At 41.3% G+C, this 21,500-nt stretch overlaps 1 protein-coding gene across 5 annotated transcripts in view; it reads left to right on the top strand.

The window, feature by feature from the left end:
* The window catches only part of GOLIM4 (golgi integral membrane protein 4), an 80,430-nt gene that overhangs the window by 35,613 nt on the left and 23,317 nt on the right, over positions 1–21,500 (top strand). For 2 of the 5 annotated variants that reach the window (XM_079921688.1, XM_079921687.1), the window contains exons 2-7: positions 7,199–7,273; positions 10,027–10,076; positions 11,727–11,780; positions 13,108–13,258; positions 17,196–17,278; positions 18,106–18,189. In XM_079921688.1, the coding sequence (XP_079777814.1) occupies positions 7,199–7,273; positions 10,027–10,076; positions 11,727–11,780; positions 13,108–13,258; positions 17,196–17,278; positions 18,106–18,189 (497 nt within the window). The remainder of the gene's footprint in view (positions 1–7,198; positions 7,274–10,026; positions 10,077–11,726; positions 11,781–13,107; positions 13,259–17,195; positions 17,279–18,105; positions 18,190–21,500) is intronic. The other 3 variants (XM_079921691.1, XM_079921690.1, XM_079921689.1) reach the window with 2 other exon arrangements.

Below are 21,500 nucleotides of genomic sequence, written 5' to 3'. Positions count from 1 at the left end.
TTAACTAATGCTAATCTTATGAGCCTATACATCAACAGATAAATTTATATTTAATCTCTATTCTGTCATCTGTCTATTCTCTGGGATATGTGAGTACTAATGAGCCAACAAATATGGAAATTCAGTTAAAAATGCTGGGACTTAAAGGATGGCAGGCAAATGAGGAAGAGAATGAAATATCTTCTAAATGCATTCATTTATTTCTCAAGTATTATTGAATACCACTAGATATTAGGAGCTGGGGGATTGGAACTGAAGTGGTAGTAAGGGCTGGGAATATAGAAGAGAAGGAAAGAGGAGCTAGCCAATCCCAGCCTTCATGGCACACATAGTTCATTCATTCATTCATTCATTCATTATCTGTTGAATGCCTGTAACTCACTGTAACAGGGATACAACACTGAAAGAAATCAAACGAGAAATTCTTGCCCTGACTGAGCTTATATTCTAGTGAGATAGAAAGGCAATAAATAAGGCCCCCAAAAGTAAAAAAAAATTAATAGAAAGAGTTAAGGACTAAGGAGAAAAATGAAGTGGGGAGGGAGCCTGGAAGTGTTGAGGGTGGGAAGCAGGTGGCAGTCTTAGGTTGTCCAGGAAAGGATCTGATGAGAAGGTATCTTTCTAGTAAAGACCTGAGGGAAGTGAGGGAGCTAGTCACACAGATGCCTGGAGGAGGAGCAGCGGGGCTGCCAGGAAGAGGCAGTGTGAGGTGCTGAAGTGAGAGCTCGCCTCGCATGTTCGGGGGATGCTGAGGAGGCCGCTGTGGCTGGAGCAGGATGGACGATGGGGTGAAGCCTCGTGAGGGCTGTGGGTTTCGCTCAAGTCGTGAAGGGAGGCCATTGGGAGGTTTTGCCCCAGGCCTGCGATGTGACCAAGGGAACTAACCATAATTCAAATTCAGCCATCAATGGTCAAGCAGACCGGAAAGGTTGAATTGTACTGGAAGTTGTAAAACCGGAAGGGGGTGAGAAGCCAAAGCTGGACTTAATGGTTTAGGAGTTACCTGTGAGAAAAACGCTCCATGAGTCAGGAGGATGGGGCAGACTTTGTGGAAAGAGTGGGGTGGAGACACCAAAGTAGAGCCTTAGGGGTGCCTTTGCCCACTCACGGGGGCTGCAGGGGGATCCATTGTGATCCTCAAAATGGTAATAGGTGTCCCCCTTCTTTTGTCTTTTTACTTGTTTTATATGGGTTGTTTTCTAAGAAGATCTTTGGTATTCTTTCTCAGACTTCTTATGAGGTGAAATGATGAAAGAAGGAAGGAAAGATAATTGGAAAACTGTATCTATGATGTTGTCTTCATGTTAATTACCAGCTCATTGTGCAGCGGAGGAGGTGGGTGGGCAAGTGTCTGGCCTCCAGCCCACTTCTGGCCAGTTAGAACCACAGTTGAGAACTGTTCGTAAAGACATAATAAATATCTACGATTTTAGGCCTAAAAAACCAAAATAAAGCAAAACCTCAAGAGTATTATCTTCTGAGAACTATAGTGATTTCAATTTATTTTCCGTTTTTGTCATCGCTCTTGCTATCCTACTTAAGTATCTTCAGCCACAATTATCAAAACACTAATTTGTTCATTTCAAGTTTTATCACCTGTAAAATGATAAAGGTACTCGCAAATCAATGTTTTCACAAGTTGAATTGTGTGCCTTTCATACCAAGACTCAGTTGTGTGTTTTGTTTTTAAAGATAAAACCCTGTGTTGTCGTCGGGACTGAAAGCAAAATTTCACAGGCTGTTGCTTCTGCCAAAGAAACCTTGCCCTCTCTTGGCTTAAGGTGTTAAAACACTTAGCAGTGTTTTCTGTCTAATTTTATTTATTTTTATTTTTTATTTTTTGCGGTACGCGGGCCTCTCACTGTTGTGGCCTCTCCCGTTGCGGAGCACAGGCTCCGGATGCACAGGCCCAGCGGCCATGGCTCACAGACCCAGCTGCTCCGCGGCATGTGGGATCTTCCCGGACTGGGGCACGAACCCGTGTCCCCTGCATCGGCAGGCGGACTCTCAACCACTGCACCACCAGGGAAGCCCTTCTGTCTAATTTTAAACTGTTGTTTTCTAATTCTGAATTGGAGCAGTTTGTCATAGATGAAATGTCATAGATATATATTTTACCCCTAAGTGGATGCCTGCACCTAATTTCTCTGTGCCTTTTGGATGGAAGTCAGAGTTAAAGTGGAAAATTGCTGTCGGAAGCTGGCATATTTTTAAACTCTTGAGTGAGTTAAGGGGGGAATAAAAACTCTTTCCACCCTTGACTGCATGGAAAATATTAAACTCCTTGTCAGTAAGCAGGGGAGATGATGAGTATTGTGGATTTTCATCCTTCTCTCACGAGTTCTTATGATTCACATCCTATCCCTGTTGTAGTGTTGGTCTGCATTAACGATCTTGAATGCTGAGACTGAACCATTATTTTTATACTTATTTTTTCTTTAACCTGATGGGTGCTTTGAGAATATTAATTATACACCTTTTTTGCTGCAAAGGATCTAGCAGTTTGGCTTCATCTTGACTGATGCCCTTGACTTCCGAGTATAAATAGAAAAAGAGATAGGTGACAGGGATTGATTAGCAATCCTCCTTCTGAGCAAAGCAGTAAACCTATCTAGATAAATAACCAGCCCCAAAGCCTGGAGAATGCATGCTAAAGAATTAAGGGTAGCGTGTGTGTGTGTGTGTGTGTGTGTGTGTGTGTGTGTTTAATTGATAGGGAAATTTTCTAGAAGAGCCACAAGAACACAAAGATTCTATCTGGTCCATTTTGCTGTTCTTCAATTGTTATTAGAAAATAGGCTTATAGGTTTTACTAAGCTATTAGAATGATTATTCGCAACCTCCCCCCTTTTTAAGGGAATTTTTTTTTTTTTTAAGTAACAGGAAACTGAGATCAGTATTTCATTGCTGTTTCAAGTCTCTCTCTCAATGTATATGTGTATTACTTTGTTATTATTAGACTTTAATTGTAGGGTTGAAAGAGCTCAGGGAATCACCTGATTGATTCTCTGGCACTTTGAAGCCATCACAGATAGCTGAAAAAATATTTTAGTATTTTTCTGGCACTTATTCTGTACCTTGCCGTGTTTGAAGCACTTCACATCAATTAACTCATTTAGCCCTGACATCCACCCAGAGGGATGGGCACTGTTTTTATTCCCATGTACCAAATAAAGAAACTGAAGCACAAAGAAGTTCGGCAACTCTCCCCATAAGGAATGAATCTGGGACTTGAACCCAGACACCAGAGTCTGTGCTCTCGACCTTTACGTACCGCCTGCCTCTTTCCTTCTCCCATTCCTTCTAGAGTTGCTAATTCTAAGGGTTAATTTTTACTCTCACTTTCCTTTACCTAACGTGGTTTCCTCAGCCTATAGTTTAAGGTTCCTTTTCGGTTTGGGTGTTTTGTTTTTTTTTTCCTTTTTCTGAGCACTTCTCCAGCTTTCCGTCAGTCACTGCTGCTCCATTCTCTCACCTTCCTCCTCGGTGATGTTCTCAACCCTCAAACCATTTCTGAATTCTTAGGTTATATGTCAGGACTAGAAGCTGGTGGCTGTCATAATGACCAGTTCTGAGTAAGATAATATTAATAGTACAGTTACCTCACGGTTCCTCACATATAGCCTCTATTCCTGTTTACCACATCTTTTTTCTGCTGCATTTGCAAAAGCACGTTATTCATGCCTTAGGTCATGCTATGAGTGATGCCATTTTATGGATTCATGAATAGTCTCAGATTTCCCAAGACCTTCGGATGTGGACTGTAATCCATAAACATGCTCTCCTCTTTGTGGACATCGTATAGCATCTCTTTAGGTAATCTAGGAAAGTTTCTAACTGTGTGTCCTAGGATCTTCTAGCTCTTGAGACACGTTGCTCTTAAGATGTCGAATGTCTAAATCCCCATGATACATACAACTGTCAAAGACAGTTTGGTCGATGGGGACTTTGGACCAGCCGGTGGCACGTTATCCTCCTGGCTGAATCGCAGGGAAGAGAGTAAAGCACGGAGCACCGTCTCCCCTGCCCCCCACATAGAGCGCTCCTCACTCCAGTCCCCACACCCGCTCTCCGCTAGGTGGAATCTAGTGGACCCTCCGCCCTTATTGAGGATGAAATCCTGCAGGTGAGTTTTCTGCTGCCTAAACCAAAGGTAAGCGTTCCGCGGTCAGCCACTGCTGCTCCATTCTCTCATGACGTGCCACATGACGTTGAGTGACCGCTGCCACATTTTATTAAGTCAGGAAGGATTTCACAGGATTACAAGTTGTACCTACAACGTTTGCCGCCATCCTTACCCTTCCGTGACAATAGTTAACATCTAGAGTCTGAGGTGGCGGCGGATGGTGGGAAGCAGCCCCCCACATGTGTTTTCTTGGCTGTGCTTCTGCTGGGTTTTGTTGTTGTTGTTATCTCGGGTGTTGCTAGGCTGGATTGTCTCCCCATAAAGGTCCTGACCTCCCTTCAGGAGCCCCCTAGACTCAGGACCCCTGCAGCCACTTTTGACTCCATTAGAGCAAGATCTTGACTACTTTGCCTGTTGACCCTTCTTTGAAAGTGATGTACATGCTTGCTGAAATTGTCCCGTTAGTGCACCCAGATTCCCTGTTACCCGGCATGTTTATGTTCCTGTGACCTTCTTCCCAGACCGTGGGAACTTTGGCCAGTGGATTGGAGATGAGGGAGTGTTGTTCCTTCCAGCTGGGGAGCTTAGGTGTTCCCATGGCATCCTGTTCTTGCCTGTGTATATCATGATCACACCGTAATTTATCTATTCCCCTGCGAGCCTCCACTACCTGGCGGAAATTCTCAGACTATGGGCAGGCAGTTCTGGGTCTGGCTTGGTGAGGCTCCCCAGCTCTAGTCTTTGTTTTCCCTCCCTCGTTCCAAATGTCATTCAAGATGGTAGTGTTAGTACCAATCCAAGGAACCTCTTGGTGTTAATAGGCTTTCAGGAATTGGCCGAGAGACTTATCTACTGTACACCTATATGGTTGAAAAAAGTCTAATTTCTCAACAGTGGACTTGGAGCCAAGCTTTTTGGAGCACAGCTGCCTTTAGTCCAGTTCCAACACCTCTGTGTCTTTGTCCCTGTGATGTCTTCCAGCAGTGCCCTTCTCCTGTGGGGCTCCCATCTACCAAATCGTTCTTCACTCCCAAAGCCAGCCAAGAGATTGTCACCTCTGAGAATCTCCCCTCACTCCTCTCCCATCCAGAGCTCACCCCTCTCTTTCACTGGGCTTTTAGTATGCCAAATGCATTTGGCTCTAATTATTTAAAATTACCTAATCTATCTCCTGTGTTGGACTAGAGCTTCTTGAGGCCAAGGCCCATGTCTATTCATTTTGCATTTCTGCTCCTAATATGGTGCCGGGTACATCGCAGCAGCTCAATAACTGGGGAGTTGGATTAGATCCCTTTGTAACAATAGCACTGGGGGAGTGGGAGGGATCATCTGGTGAACGGAATAGGAACCCAAGTGGAGAAAGGGAATGGAGCAGCTCATTATTTCGATGACTAATGGGAGGCTGAATTGAGGGGAAAGATGAGTTTGGGGCAGGCATGCCATCAGGGGATGACACCATACCAGTTTGGCTGGTGGCAGGCCTTCTAGGAGTTCTGGACTGAGATGTTAGCAGAGGTGTGAGGAGAGCTAAGGGCTGTGGGAGTCGTAGATGGAGCCCTGGGAATGGCAGGTTTCTATGGGACACCAAGATGAGAGATGCGGTGTTGGGAGAAGGGGAAGGACCCTGGAGGTGATGGGTGTGTTGGAAGGAGGACAGAGATAGCTGGTAACTGGCAGGGGTGGCAGTGGGGAAGGGGCGGGGGGAGGGACGGGGCAGGGGGTCCAGCAGCAACAAGCAGATGTCAGGGAAGGGAGTTGCTGCGACCATGGCAACTCTAGGCGGCCGGCAGTGTCGGGCAGCTGTTGCACTGGACGGACAGTCAGCGGCTGGTGATTGACTTGTATCTTAGGTAGTCATGGGGAGCTAGGGCTGGTAACAGAACCAAGTGACAGGCTTGGCTGAGCTTGCAGGGAATGAGATCATTTGGGACCGTAATGCTGAACAAACAGGATTAAAGGGCGCGTCAGAAACGTAACTTTGTTCTCTCCTTCTCTCCCCTATTCCAACCACTCCGCGGAGCTGGGTTTTCTGTCCCTGCATGAAATCTAAGACAGACTTCACTACTTTACAGCTTCTCTCAGATCAAAGAAAGAAAAAAATCTTTCGGTAACTTTTAACCATAAACACAGTCTTGGTTTAGTAAGGATCGTGTCTGGTCTAGTCCAGTGCAGTAATACAAATTTTTTTCATTTAAAGGTAAAGCTTTTCCCACTCTTGCAGCTCCCGTTTGCTGTAGATGTGAAGCCTGTAGTGTGGGAGAGAGTCCCGATGGGCTTCTGCCTATTTTCCCCCTAACACATCTGCTCTCTCTCCTGCACTCCACGGGCAACTGCAGCTACTTCAGAGTAGATGGGGGAGGCGGGGTTGGTAAAGTGCAGGAAGGTCCTACAGCAGGACATCAGTTTGCCTTGGGTTTCCTGCCATGGCAGATGTAAACCTGACTTGTTCCTTTGTGGGCACTTGTATAGGTTCTTTAGTGGGGAGAGTCTCTCCCTCCTTCATCTCTGTGGCTATCTTACCTAAGTTTTTCCTGACATGGCGGAATCCACCCCTTCTTTCAGCAAGCCTTAGTATGCTGCTGAGGTTTCCTCACCCACCCAGGCATCTTTCACTGAGACTCACGCAGCTCATGTTGACTTGGCAGTACTTATGGGATATCTGGGTGGAAATCCTCTCCTAGCACCTGAGAGAGAGGTGGGAGCTGGACACACAGATGTGAGGGTAAGTGCCGTGCAGATGTTGGCTGAAGTCGTGAGCGTGGACACGCTTGTCCGGGAAGAGACCTGGAGCCTCACACAGACTCATGTTCCAGAAGCATGAGGACAAGAAGGTGGAAGCCTCTTCCAGAGTGTTGGTTTTACAGAGGGGCAGACTGCATAGGAGTCAGCCCAGAATTAATGCCTCTTATCGTGTCCATCTTTTACCAAGAATGTGGAACTTAAAATGCATACGTTTTAATTTTAATTGTGAAAGGACTCTAAACTGTCTTCTTCCTGTTTTGAAAATTGATGTTAATTTTACCTTAGAATTTCTAATTCTTTGAAGATAAGTTTTAACTTTTTTTTTTCCAGTTGTGTATGAACACAGATCAAGATTAGAGAAATCCTTGCAAAAGGAAAGACTTGAACATAAGAAAGCAAAGGAAGGTAAATAAACAATGTAATTCGTGTTCTGTGTTTCTATCATACTCTTCTTTGAAGCATCACGTACTTGCTTTACTATTTTTTTGCTAAGAAATTTTTCAGATCACCCAAAGTCAGTTTCATTTGGTGGATGGAGAAGGAGATACCAAGCAATATGCTATACATTGCGACAAAATAATTCCTGCTCAAGACTAGATTTAGAATCTTTCATTCAGTTGGTGCCACTTTGAGGTCATTCATATATTGGTTATATGTATTGCTTCGGAAATAACACACAGTTTTTCTTTGAATATTATCAATGCATACGTTACTAACACCTGACTTCCGTCCACAGGCATCCAGGAAAAGTAACAGCATGTGTTGTCCAGAATATGACAAACGTTATATAAACGTATACGTATACATGTACATTTAGAACGTAATGAATTGATCTTATTGTACAATGTCTTTTAGGTTATACACCTGTTTTCATCTTGTGGTAAAGGCTTTATTGGCACAACTGATTGGTTTGGTTTGAAAAATCAACATTTAGCACAGGTATTAGGCAATGCTGTTGATTTTTATCAGAGTTTTTCTATAAAGCATGGAGCTTATACAGGTTGTGGTTTGAAATTAGCTGCATTCTTTTTTTTTTTTTTACATCTTTATTAGAGTATAATTGCTTTACAATGGTGTGTTGGTTTCTGCTTTATAACAAAGTGAATCAGTTATGCATATACATATGTTCCCATATCTCTTCCCGCTTGCGTCTCCCTCCCTCCCACCCTCCCTATCCCACCCCTCCAGGCGGTCACAAAGCACCGAGCTGATCTCCCTGTGCTATGCGGCTGCTTCCCACTAGCTATCTACCTTACGTTTGGTAGTGTATAGATGTCCATGCCTCTCTCTCGCTTTGTCACAGCTTACCCTTCCTCCTCCCCATATCCTCAAGTCCATTCTCTAGTAGGTTTGTGTCTTTATTCCTGTCTTACCCCTACGTTCTTCATGACATTTTTTTTTTAATTCCATATATATGTGTTAGCATACGGTATTTGTCTTTCTCTTTCTGACTTACTTCACTCTGTATGACAGACTCTAGGTCTATCCACTTCATTACAAATAGCTCAATTTCGTTTCTTTCTATGGCTGAGTAATATTCCATTGTATATATGTGCCACATCTTCTTTATCCATTCATCCGACGATGGACACTTAGGTTGTTTCCATCTCTGGGCTATTGTAAATAGAGCTGCAGTGAACATTCTGGTACATGACTCTTTTTGAATTATGGTTTTCTCAGGGTATATGCCCAGTAGTGGGATTGCTGGGTCATATGGTATTTCTATTTGTAGTTTTTTAAGGAACCTCCATACTGCTCTCCATAGTGGCTGTACCAATCCACATTCCCACCAGCAGTGCAAGAGTGTTCCCTTTCCTCCACACCCTCTCCAGCATTTATTGTTTCTAGATTTTTTGATGATGGCCATTCTGACTGGTGTGAGATGATATCTCATTGTAGTTTTGATTTGCATTTCTCTAATGATTAATGATGTTGAGCGTTCTTTCATGTGTTTGTTGGCAGTCTGTATATCTTCTTTGGAGAAATATGGTCACCTTATCTTTGATAAAGGAGGCAGGAATGTACAGTGGAGAAAGGACAGCCTCTTCAATAAGTGGTGCTGGGAAAACTGGACAGGTACATGTAAAAGTATGAGATTAGATCACTCCCTAACACCATATACAAAAATAAGCTCAAAATGGATTAAAGACCTAAATGTAAGGCCAGAAACTATCAAACTCTTAGAGGAAAACATAGGCAGAAGACTCTATGACATAAATCACAGCAAGATCCTTTTTGACCCGCCTCCTAGAGAAATGGAAATAAAAACAAAAATAAACAAATGGGACCTAATGAAACTTCAAAGCTTTTGCACAGCAAAGGAAACCATAAACAAGACGAAAAGACAACCCTCAGAATGGGAGAAAATATTTGCAAATGAAGCAACTGACAAAGGATTAATCTCCAAAATTTATAAGCAGTTCATGCAGCTCAATAACAAAAAAACAAACAACCCAATCCAAAAATGGGCAGAAGACCTAAATAGACATTTCTCCTGCATTCTATTTTTATTTATTCATCTTTTTGGTAAATCTTGAGATTGAAGTGAGATGTTCCGTCTGATTACCTTGGTGTGAGGTAGAAGGAGGGGGAACAGAGGAGGGCAGTGTGGGCTAGGATGTTTTACTGAGATGTTTCAGATCATTAAAATGCTTTGATAGGATTTGGATTTCCCTTGTCTTCAAAAGCAGAGTGATTTTATAGAGCCATCTAGTGGATAATAAAGCCTTAAGAGCATTAAAGATGGTTTCCACGGCTTGATTTCCTTTTCAGGTCCTGAATGATTTTCGTGTGCCATCTAGTGGCTGGCAATAAACCATCTCTGTCCTTAGGTGCACTTCATGTTTTTTTTCTCCTTAATTTCAAGGACAGTTCATCACCAAGTACACATTCTAAATGCACTTTTAATCAGTTGGTTATAGTGTGTATTTTGTTGATACAAGATTCACAACTTAAAGGTAAAGAGGAAAATTATATAACAGTCTTTTTCAACTCGTGCTAAAGCATTAAAAGACAAAGTATATAAGTCACCAAGTAGATTGTCTTAAACCTGAAACATTTTTTAGGTCTGAGTAAAGTACGCCTATGTTCTTTTAGATGTCTAAAAATGCCACAGTGAATTAACTTATACTCTATTTTCTCCATTTTGTATTTTCTAGATTTTCTGGTTTATAAATTAGAAGCACAAGAAACACTAAATAAGGGAAGGGTGAGTTTTTTTTTTTTTTCTCCCTTAATTTTTTATTTCACGAAACTTGCAAGAGGGGCAAATATGGTCGCAAAACCTTTTACTCTGTTGATCATTAGGACTGAAGGGCTGAAATACATTTCCGTCCTTCCCTCCCTCCCTTCCTCTCTCCTTTCCTTCCTTCCTTGCCAAGAGATTCTCAGAGGAAGATCTAAAAACTGCTCTTTTAAAACCTACCTTCCTTTGTTTATCACATTACTGTGATAGTGATAAATTGGAAATAGCCTTAATGTTCAACCATAAACATAATCTCTTCATAAGGAGATTATTTTTATTCACTTATTTATTCATTTGTAGTCTCTCTTTTCTATAGAATGTGATATTTATTTTAATTTGCCTTTGCAGGACGTTACTGTTACTTGCATAGACATTGCTGTGTAATGTCTGACACGGTACCTGGCCTAGAGTTCCCATGTTCAAAAACATTTGTGGAACGAATGAATACATAAATGATATTGGCAGTTTAAAAAGTTTTTAAGTCCAAATTAACTGGAGAAAAACAAGTTTTTCTCTTACTCTAAGAAAAATATGTAAGCATTGGTTGCATAAAGCATTGGCGTTTTGGGGTATTAAAACTGAGAAGAGTCTGTTCCTTGAATAACTAGGAGGCTGTCAGCTTTCAACTCTTACCTGCTTTTAAAAGCCCTAGCCAGAACTGTGTGTATTCTGTTGTGCATTTTGTAATGCAATTTATTACAAATTAAAATGGTAAAGTGATAAAATAAAATGATAAAGCAAAAATGCAGTTCATTTTAGAAGCTGCAAGAATATGAAAGAAAGAAAGAATTGAGGCTGTGCTTATACCGGTGACGGGTAAAGCAAGGAGTGTGGCACATAAGATAGAACAACACAGCAGTCTGGGGAGAGAAAAGTTTCAGGTGGTTTGTGGTTTGCACACTCACTGGTTATGGTTGCCCAGGGCTGGACTTGTGTGAGGTCCAAATGTGAAGATGCTCCACTGGCACACAGAGACACACTCCTGGAGCGCGTGCTTCAGCCATAGGTGTAGGCTCAAGTTTTGGTCCTGGCTCTGCTACTAAAGGAAATGTTTGCCCTGGCCTGTTCCTTAGCCTTTCTGTTTCTCACTCTGTGAGTTGGATTCTAGTTGGGGTAAAGTCACGTATGTAGAATTTCTTACCCGCTGAAGCTCGAGGCAGGAAAGTGCCTTTTCTCTCCCTTCCCGGAAGCCATGCGAAGCTTGTGAGGCCTGGTTTATCTCCTGTTCCCCTTGGAGCACCGGGCACGATATATCAGCCATGTGCGGTGCTGCATCTCAGGACAAGTTCCCCTGTGCCTCTGGCCTCAGTTTTTCTTCTCCATATGAGAGTGGAAGTAAATCACTTCCAAGGGCCCTGTCAAGCTGCTGTTTCATAATTCCATGTCCTGATTTTTCATTATTAAAGTCTAGCAAACTTAGAGGAATGTGAAAACTTCATTTCTGCTATTAAGTAAAGAGATGGCCTCAGAATTGTCCTGTTTTGAGCTTAGAGTTCATTTTCACTTAACACAAGTGAAATGAGTGAAATCCTTCCATTAAGACCTTTAAGCTCTGGTTAGCAAAAGAGCCAAATTTGTTATTTTTGTGTTAACTGTTTGCTTTTCAATTTACAGCAAGATTCTAATAGCAGGTACAGCGCGTTGAATGTCCAACATCAGATGTTAAAGGTGAGTAATTTAAAGCTGTTCTTCGTAAGTGAATCAAAGGATTAACTAAGTAACTTAAGTGATCAAGGAAAGTTTACAGAAAGTTGATTTGTGTTGTGATATGGTATATTAAAGTCATTTCTGGCTAAAAGTGATATATAATTATAATGCTCCATCATGTTTATCACCTGATTTCAAAGAACATATTTAGCTCATTACACATTTTTTATAAATCAGGCTCTCTGGTCACCTAATTTTTAATTTTGTTCTCTATCTTTTAAGGATTTTTGTTTGTTTTTTAAATCTAATTTCTCAGAGTCGTTTTTCTTAGAGATTTTCTTCTATCTTAGTCGCGCTGGAGGCAGTAGAAGTATTAAAATGCTGCCTTCCTGTTACTAATGTGCAATAAATGTTCTGCCTACCACAGGAGCACACTTTATGTTTAAAGATTCTCCTTCCTTGGTTCTTGGATAAAACTCATTATTGTGTCAGGAAAACTGAAAAAAAGAGAGAGAGAGAGAGAGATGCATTATTTCTGTTCAGGCCAGAAGAGATGAGCAGCAGACATTATGCCACCCTGCACAGCAGGGAAAAAAACCACGCCACTGTCTTCAGCCCCTACCCCCCAGCTTTTTGTTTGATGTTGTGTTTTCTCCTATATCAGTAGGGCATATGCTTTTTATTGAAACCGGCATCTTTCCTATTATCAAGAAAGCAATACATGAATTAAAGCAGACCACCCTTTCATATTAAGCATTTGGAGACTGTAGAATTTATCTAGATTGTGATTACAGTGTTATAATCAGGAGTAGTGTAAGTAAGAATCATTCTATAAACAGTCGATTTATTACTTCCCCCAAACGGAAAAAAGTCTCCCCCCCCCCCCCCCCCGCTTCTTTAAACTGGGTTACCAGGAAGGCTGAAAATCAAAGAAAGGAAATAAAAAATGTTGCTGGGAAAACATCGGATTGAAAGAGGCAGTCTAGAGTATCCATGGAGGGGTAATTTTTTCGTTAGCTTTACCCTGTTTCCACAGTAACTTGAGTCCCTGGGAATTTCCCCAAATCCCTTCCTTTTCCATCTCTCATGCAAACTTCCAACTTCTTGTTTTTCCCGTTAATGTTAAAAATTCAGGAGAAAATTATTTTTGGCCATGATCCCAAACTATTCATTTGGAATGGAAGGGAAATGGAAGGGAGCTGCACAAATTCAAAGCAGTCTGAGGAAAACGAAGCCTGCTTCTTCATTTGTGCTGACTTTCTGGCAAGAGAAAGACTACGCTATTGAGAGACAGATTCTGATATAATTTAGAGAATGTACATCCCTGCTAAAGTTTTCATCTTTGCAGAGTCAACATGAGGAGCTAAAGAAACAGCACAGCGACTTGGAAGAGGAACACCGCAGGCAAGGAGAAGACTTCAGTAGGACATTTAATGACCACAAGCAGCGATACCTGCAGCTTCAGCAAGAGAAAGAACAAGAGCTTTCTAAGCTAAAAGGTATTTGGAAACCTAATTAGTCAGTGTGCATGGAAATGAATACTCATATTAACGTTTGAATAGAACAATAGACTTTTGTTTTATTTTGTTTGTTGCTTGCTGATTGATTACCTTACATGTGGTCCTTTACCAGTTACTTCTTACTTCTTTATGAAGTTTCACACTTATCTCTTTGGGTTTGTTTAGGGAAACAGAATAGAATACTTAGTGTTTCTCAACGGGGCACATTGGCCATGTTGGGCAAGACAGTTCTCTTTTTAAGTGTGTTGTGAGACATTTAGCATCTCTGACCCCACCCACAAAATGCCATCAGTGCTCCCCAGTTACAGTGATGCATTTCCAGATCTCCACAGGGGCATAAAGACTCCCTGTTGATCGGTAATAGTAGCTTCAAAAAGCTCAGGCTCTGGAGTCAGACTGCCCTGGTGAATCTTGGCCTCTTCAATGACTAGTTTATATATGACCACAGGCAAGTTGTGTAGCGTAAACCGTCCTCATCTGTAAAAGCGGGATATTCATAAAAAGTATCAACCTTGTAGAGTTGGTATGAGGATTACATTATGCAGAGCACCTAGAACAGTTACTGGTACGTGGTAGACCTTCAATCTATATTAACCACCACCAGCATCAGCATCAGGTATTTTCATAGTAATGTGGAACAAAATATATCACTTCTGAGTACATGTGAGTTCTGGAAAAGGGCAATAGCATATTCTACAATCATCTATCCAGGTACTAAATAAGTCTGAAGTGTGAGATTTGGTTTAAAAACATACATGGTGCTTGCAGAAACACGGGTGAAATCCTGGTGCTTGCAAAAACACGGGTGAAATCCTGGTGCTTTGCAAAAACATGGGTGAAGAACAATTTCCTGGTTTTATATAAAATGTCATCATAGAAAGAAACCATGTGAAGGGTCCTTTGGATTTTCTATACTTATTTTTTGCAATGTTTTGTCTCGAAGTGTTCCAAAATAATAGGCTAAAAACAGTATTCCAAAATAATAGGAATACTTTGTTAAGTATTCCAAAAAGGCACCTGGGAGTTAAATAGCCACTGAGGCAGTTTACAAAGGGTTGAGATGGTCTTGATGGAGCCAGATGTCAGCAGAATGATACCCAAGAGATGTAGACATGTAGGGGCCTTGGCTTGTTGGTGGTGAGCTGGGTGGTGAGGAGTCAGTAAGATAGCAAAATAGAGAAAGGAAGAGACTAAACACTGAAAGCCCTTACAAAGGTGGTAAAAGGAAGAGAGAACCAGAAGACTCCAGTGCGCAGACAGCACTTGCCACCCTGGGGATGCTACACCTTTGTGTGGTGAAGGAGGACATTTGACTTGTAGGATCCACTGTTCAGCATTTTCAAACCTGAGCCAAGCTGAGGAAATATATTTAATTATATTGTTATGAAGGAGATCCATTAAGGAGTGAGAAGTAAAGTTTTCTAGGTGTCTGACCTTGGCATGCTTTACATAATTTAGTTCATTCAATTTTAGTAATAGCCCTAAAAGGCATATTATCTTGTGTCTACTCTATAGTTACTCCTTTCTTTGAAACCAAGTCCATGTATAGTAAAATGTTAACAAGAAATCAGAACCATGGAAAATACTTGTCTGTGAGTTCTGCATACTCAGATAGTTCAAGCCTGATGGCCTGGAACCCAGAACAAAAGTAGAAATACAGCAAGTGATAGGGCTCTTGTCAACAGAAGAGAGAATCTACCAATACCTTGGTGGGTGAGGGAGCGATAGAGAGAGACAGATGGAGACAGAGGGCAAGAGAGAGAGAGAACGGTATTTTTGATATCAATTAACTTTTGGAAGAAGTTTCTCAGAGAGACTTCAAACAACTTAATGTGACAGTGCCTTTGACGACACTTTGATAAGTGATTTTCACATCAGCACTTTTGTTTGATTATGGTCCCTGATAGTAAATTAAAGATAGATGCATCATGGTAGACGCGGGTCTGTAGCGGCAAACCTATGACGTGTGTAGTCCGAGTAGTCTTTGGCAGGTTACTATGACACGAGGAGGGAGTTTAGAATTTAGAATATGGATAGCTATGAGCTGATAGCATATATAAACTTAGATGATTATTCTTCCCATTATCGTTATAATAATAGCTGACACTGAACAAATGTTTTCCATGTGCCAGTACTGGGGGAAATTCTTTGTACAGGTATCTTATTTAAGTCTCATAACAACCTGCAAGGTAGGCATTATATTTAGTCTAATTTAACAAGTGAAGAAATTGAGGCCTGCTAAAGTTAGGTAACTTGCTCAGGGTCGCACAGCAAAGGCACAGGAGACACCGTCATTAAGGTTATAAACTGAATTCCTTTAAAAGTCAGCCAAGTTCGGGTATTTCAAGTGCATGTGTGCCTGTGTGTAGACTGAGGGCCCATCCAGCCGATGACACACTTGTGGTCCTCTTCAATTGCCACAGTGTCCCGTTTTTGTTTTGTTTTGTTTTGTTTTTTTTGCTGTACGCAGGCCTCTCACTGTTGTGGCCTCTCCCGTTGCGGAGCGCAGGCTCAGCGGCCATGGCTCACAGGCCCAGCCGCTCCGTGGCATGTGGGATCTTCCCAGACCGGGGCATGAACCCGCGTCCCCTGCATCGGCAGGTGGACTCTCAACCACTGCGCCACCAGGGAAGCCCCCGCAGTGTCCTGTTTTGACCTTTGAGAAAATCCAGTATGACATGTAGGTGGACAACCCAACCACTGGCCACATTTCCCACCTTGTTCTTGATCTCTCCCCAAACCCAATCACGAAGCCAGTGCCCGGGGATCAAGCAGGGACGCTAGTGGAGTGAAAGTGGATAGAAAGTATGAGGCGGGATGGTGACTGGAACTTTCCTTCTGTGCTGAGGGCCACCCTGGAGACATAAAGGTCTGCCTGCAGCAAGTGGCTGCCACTTTGGGGACGGTTTGCCCAACACAGTGCAGGTCCACACCTGCTGCTGTCCCAGCATAATTCTTAACAGCACCCCTTTCACTCTCAACAGTATCTCCCGTTGGAGATGAGTGATTATGGTCACGCAGCCACCATTTAACTTCTGCTGAGTGCTGTCACATGAGAACTGGCCTAATGTTGCCAGAATCTTATTAGACCCAGATTCTGGATTTTTAAATGGTGACAGCTCTTCAAATGTGGAAGACACTCTGCGTAGGCCAACACTGCAGGGGCCAAAAAAAATGTTTGCGTGTTGTATTTAGCCCAAGCGCTGCCAGTTCATACCATCCAGATACTGAAAATGTGGGAAAATTAGCAAGAGGTTGTTCCCCGAACAGTGGAGCTTGTGGTTCAGGAGGTTTTAAGACTTCACTCTGATTGCTACAGTCTCACATGGTAGCCCTGGAAAGAACTGTCCTATAGCTATTGGAGGGAGAATTTGGATCCGTCAAGAACTCAATGGTGGGAGAAAGAAAATATATTTAGAAGTTTTGAGCAGATGGGGTGTCTCTCTGTCTCTTGTTTATTTCTTGAGTTGCTTTTGTAACTGAAATACCTTTTGGGGACTGTGGAAATTATTCATGCTATGAGAAATGTGGTTTTGCTTTTTGATAGCCCTGTTTTTAATTTGTGAAGAGATCAAAATCTTAGATGACCCCTACCCATTACATTTCATTCCTAAGGGTTTGCTTATTAACAGAAACATTTCATTTTTAGCACAGGACTAATTAACAATCCTTAGCTTCTACGACGTGTAGCTTGTTTAAATGTATTGAAACCACTGAACCAGATTGTATTGGGTTGTCCAGCTGAATCCATGCCACATCCCAAAATGGTATAGGTTTTGTTGATTTGGAATATGGTACTGTCAAAGGTCAAAACAATCCTAGAAAAAGTTATGTGAGGCTTTAGATGTGAAAATAATAGAATCAAGAGCCCAAAAGGCCCAGGGCTTTACGCATGATTTCCCTTTTTCTAAAATAGAATCCGTGTACAATTTGAGAGAAGAGAACAGACAGCTGAGGAGAGCGCATCAGGACATGCACACACAGCTGCAAGATGTCAAGGTAAAAAAAACACCCAGCATTTGACTGTTTAGTGTTTGCCTGCTTTACTTTGTAGAGTGACCTTAAAAGTCGTTCCCTACTTGACATGCTTTACAATGCACACTGTTATTTTGGGCTTTGCATAAACCGGACCAGGCCCAATACTTTTACCACTTCTGTGTCATAAGCTAAATGATGGTCTGGAAATCCCAACATTTCCATTAGTACTGAAATGATTCTTTTGCTAGATGGTTCAATCTTAATAAGCTTTTTTTTTTTTTTTGGCAATACAGAAATACCTTTAATATCTTAAGTGAAAAATAAGTACGTGAAGTAGAATTCAGGCTATTATGATAGCTATACACAATTACGTAGAGAAGACCGAAAGGAAACATATAAAATCGTTTGTAACTTATTTAAGGATAGTGGGATTATATATTTCCCCATCTATTTTTCAAATATTCTGCACTATTGTTATAATGTTTTTATAATAAAAATGTTAATTCAAATATTATTAATAATATTTTTCACTTATTTCCAGTATGGCTGTAACGTTACAGGTTTTTAGATTAATAAGCTTTTTATTTACAAAGGTTTATTAATAACAGGTATTTTTCTTTGTGTGTTGATTTCACTGTAAGTGATTGTGATATTTCGGTAGCACATTTTAGATTGTGGAATACATTAATCATAGTCTTCCCTCTACAAAGATTTTGGAACTTAACAAATACTGCACAAACAAACAAACCAGCAAGCAAGCAGCATCTGGGTGCTCATGCCACTGTCTGCCCAAGAGGAGTTTGTCCTAGAATGTTAAAACTCAACCTGTAAAATTCTTTTCTGTGTAGCAACAGCATAAGAATTTACTCTCCGAGCATGAACAACTTGTAGTGACTTTGGAAGACCACAAGAGTGCACTAGCTGCTGCACAGGTTAGAAGGGTAGCGGCCTCTCTGGGTTCTTTTTAAGTCTGCTTAACATTTCTGAATTCCTCTGTGCGTGTAGTCTCTTAAAGGCCAGGCTTCACTGAGTTCCTTAGGACAGAGCTTTCCTGATCCTGAAGATCATGCATGCTTTCAAAACTCGATCAAGAGAATATTAAATAAACCTTTGATTTTTTTTTTTTTTTTGCACTGGCAGTGTGGTGCATATTACTTTTTCTACCCTCCTCCAGCCCCTGCATGCAGTAGTCTAATACTTGTTTCAGTCACAGAAATTATCCCACATATGTGGTCTTTTGCCACCGTGTGACCTGTATTGACGCTTGCTATATAATCTGTAGGATTTTATGATGCTAGCTACCTAAATAAATTATTGTCAAGCTCTATATTTTATTCCTCCCTCCCTTGCTCCCAGCTTTACAGCCCGCACACACTGCTTTGGGGACTAGGCTTATGTGCTGTTTGGTCAAATTACAGGAAATAAGAAGAGCTCTCAAGTCAATAGAGAAGGAAAACGAGAGTCGTAAGCTTCATTTGTTCAAAGCCTAGAACAGTCCTCGGCACAAGGCAGGCCCTCAGTAGACACTTACTGAATGAACAAGTGAACAAATACAAGTGTTGGAGAGCTTATTAAAGTAATATCACATTGAGTGTTATACAGCTTTCTAGTCGAAGCAAAGAAATAAGAATGGCTAGTTTAGTTGCTGTGTCTTCTTAATCACCGGTCTTCACTTTTCTTCTCTTGGAAGAATTAAAAGAAAAGGGCAAAGGAAAACCAACTATCTGTGCTTACCAGGAGACCATGTATTATCTTTTGTCTTTATAAAATTATTAATAGAATCATATGCTGGGCCCTGATTCGTCTCAGAGGCTGTGGCATCTGTGTCTCTGGGACCCTTTTTCAAGGCAGTCATTGATTATCTCCCTACAAAACTGTAGCTGTGTGGTAATTTTTTTCCATGGGTATAAATTAAATTGACTTTAGAGGATATTATTACATTCAAAACCTTCTTTATAAAATTTTTACCAAGTATTATTATTTTCTGTGAGGCTGCTTTTCATACTGAAAAATGTGACAAACCAATTGGAATATTCTATGTACTATAATAGCCATAAATATTAGACTAAAGCAACAATTTGAAAATTCAGAAAAATATAAGTAAAATAGTTCATTTAATGACCAAAGCCAGATTCTGTCGTAAGCATCCTGGGAGTATTGCCGACAAGGTTTTGCAACAGAAAAAATATTTTTATTTAACTTACCTATAATTTTCTATTTCTTTCAATAGCTTTTTGGTTCTTTTGGGTGGGGCCTCCAAGTTTCTCCTGCTCTTTTACCCCCGTATTAAAACTTTCCCCAGATCTGCTCAGAAAACAACTGCTATTTCAGGCATCTACGTCTCTCATGTAAATCATCTTATGAGATTCTGTCTTGACAACCTGATTTTTTTTTTTTTTTTTTTTGCGGTACGCGGGCCTCTCACTGTTGTGGCCTCTGCCTTTGCGGAGCACTGGCTCCGGACGCGCAGGCTCAGTGGCCATGGCTCACGGGCCCAGCTGCTCCGCGGCATGCGAGACCTTCCCGGGCTGGGGCACGAACCCGTGTCCCCTGCATCGGCAGGCGGACTCTCAACCACTGCGCCACCAGGGAAGCCCGACAACCTGATTTTTAAATGGAATAATTAAGGGCGGGAGAAAGCAGGAACAGAGTAGAATTTGAGAGTTTACAATTTATCAGGGATTATCATAATAACTTTATGTACAGAATTTTATTTACTATTCACAACCTACTGAGTTATATAATACTGTATCCTTTTTATATCTAAATAAAGTAAGGTCAAAAAGGAGTACTGTAACTGGCCCCAAACCATTGCTCAGAACCAAGCTGGAAGCTTAGGGACATCAAAGTCACACTTAACTCTTCAGCTGGAATTTGTGGAGACTCCCTGTATCACAGTTACCTGGGCCTTGCTCCAGACCTACTGAATCATCATTTCTAGGGTGGGGGGTCCAGGAGCCTGCATTTTTAACATGATCCTTCCATAATTTAACATGAATCTTAATGCACGCTAGTATTTGAGAACCACAGCATTGCTGCCTTCAAAGGTTATGTATCTAGGAGGAGGAGAAAGAAAAAAAGACTAGAATATTTATCTTATTAAAAGTATCATTGTGTGGATGTCATCTTTTTTTCTTTGACCTCCAAAGTTGGTTTGCAAATGTTTTGGTAGATTTCTAGGCTAAGGGCCATTGTTAGCCGTTTGGCACGCCTTTGTTCAAATGATAAAGAAGCACTCCCCTGAGACAGATTTAGCAAGCAGACTTCTTCACCTCTGTGTGAATTAGAAAAAGGCAGAAAGGGGGTGGGAGAGCACTGTACAGGTGCACAGCTGTGGCCGCAGGAGCACGACTCACCAGCCTCGACTCCCCGTCTGCTGTGCACACTGAGGGCGGCGGCCCTGGCCAGCAGGCTCTTTCTTTCAGAAGAGATTTCTGGGTTCTTTGTGTTCATGGAAGTGTGTGTTTACACACACAGTATTTCTGTTTTAGGGTTACGGTGTTGGTGCGTATGATGAGCTAAGTATAGTCTCTTGGTTTTCCTACTTAAAGTGTTTGATTTTTTCCGTCTTTCTAGCTTCTTGTATTAAAAATATCACACACACACACACACACCCTATCACATATACACACGGGTACACACATATGAGTATATGAGTATATTCTAGACCTATGCCTTCATTAGTGCCTTTGTTGCTCTAGAAGAAAAGGACATTCAGAATTGAAGAATAAAAATCCAGCCTCATTTCATGCCTATGCTATTGCTTTCCAAAACTGCAGAGCACAATACAGGAAGCGTTCTGGAGAGGAAGGGACCCTTTGTGAGCACGTATTGACTGGAAGAAGAGGGTGGCCTGAGTGATTTTACATATATATTCAGTTACTTATTTGAAGCCTATGGTTCTTTTCTGCTGAAAAGTGTTACTCAGACCATATTGGTAAAAGATAATCTGCACTTATATTTACATAATTGTGCAATTTTAAAATAGAGTTTAATGTCATAAAACTGATTGCATAGCTGTCTTACTTTTAATAATGATATTTAGACTAGAAATTTATATATAAAAATCCTGACTTAGTTTAATGTAGCATGGGAAACTAACATCTGTCTTAGATACTTTTTCTCTGTTCCCTTGAACTCTAATTTGCATGTGCTTATAAATGGTTGAGCATGTCCAAGTAAGTATAGCTAATGCATGGAAACAGTCTGCGTATTCTTCCTTTCTTGCATTTAGGTATAATAT

The sequence above is a fragment of the Stenella coeruleoalba genome (genome assembly GCF_951394435.1).
Source record: "Stenella coeruleoalba genome assembly, chromosome: 5".
In the NCBI taxonomy this organism is placed as follows: Eukaryota; Metazoa; Chordata; class Mammalia; order Artiodactyla; family Delphinidae; genus Stenella; species Stenella coeruleoalba.
This window is presented reverse-complemented; position numbering and strand designations above follow the sequence as displayed.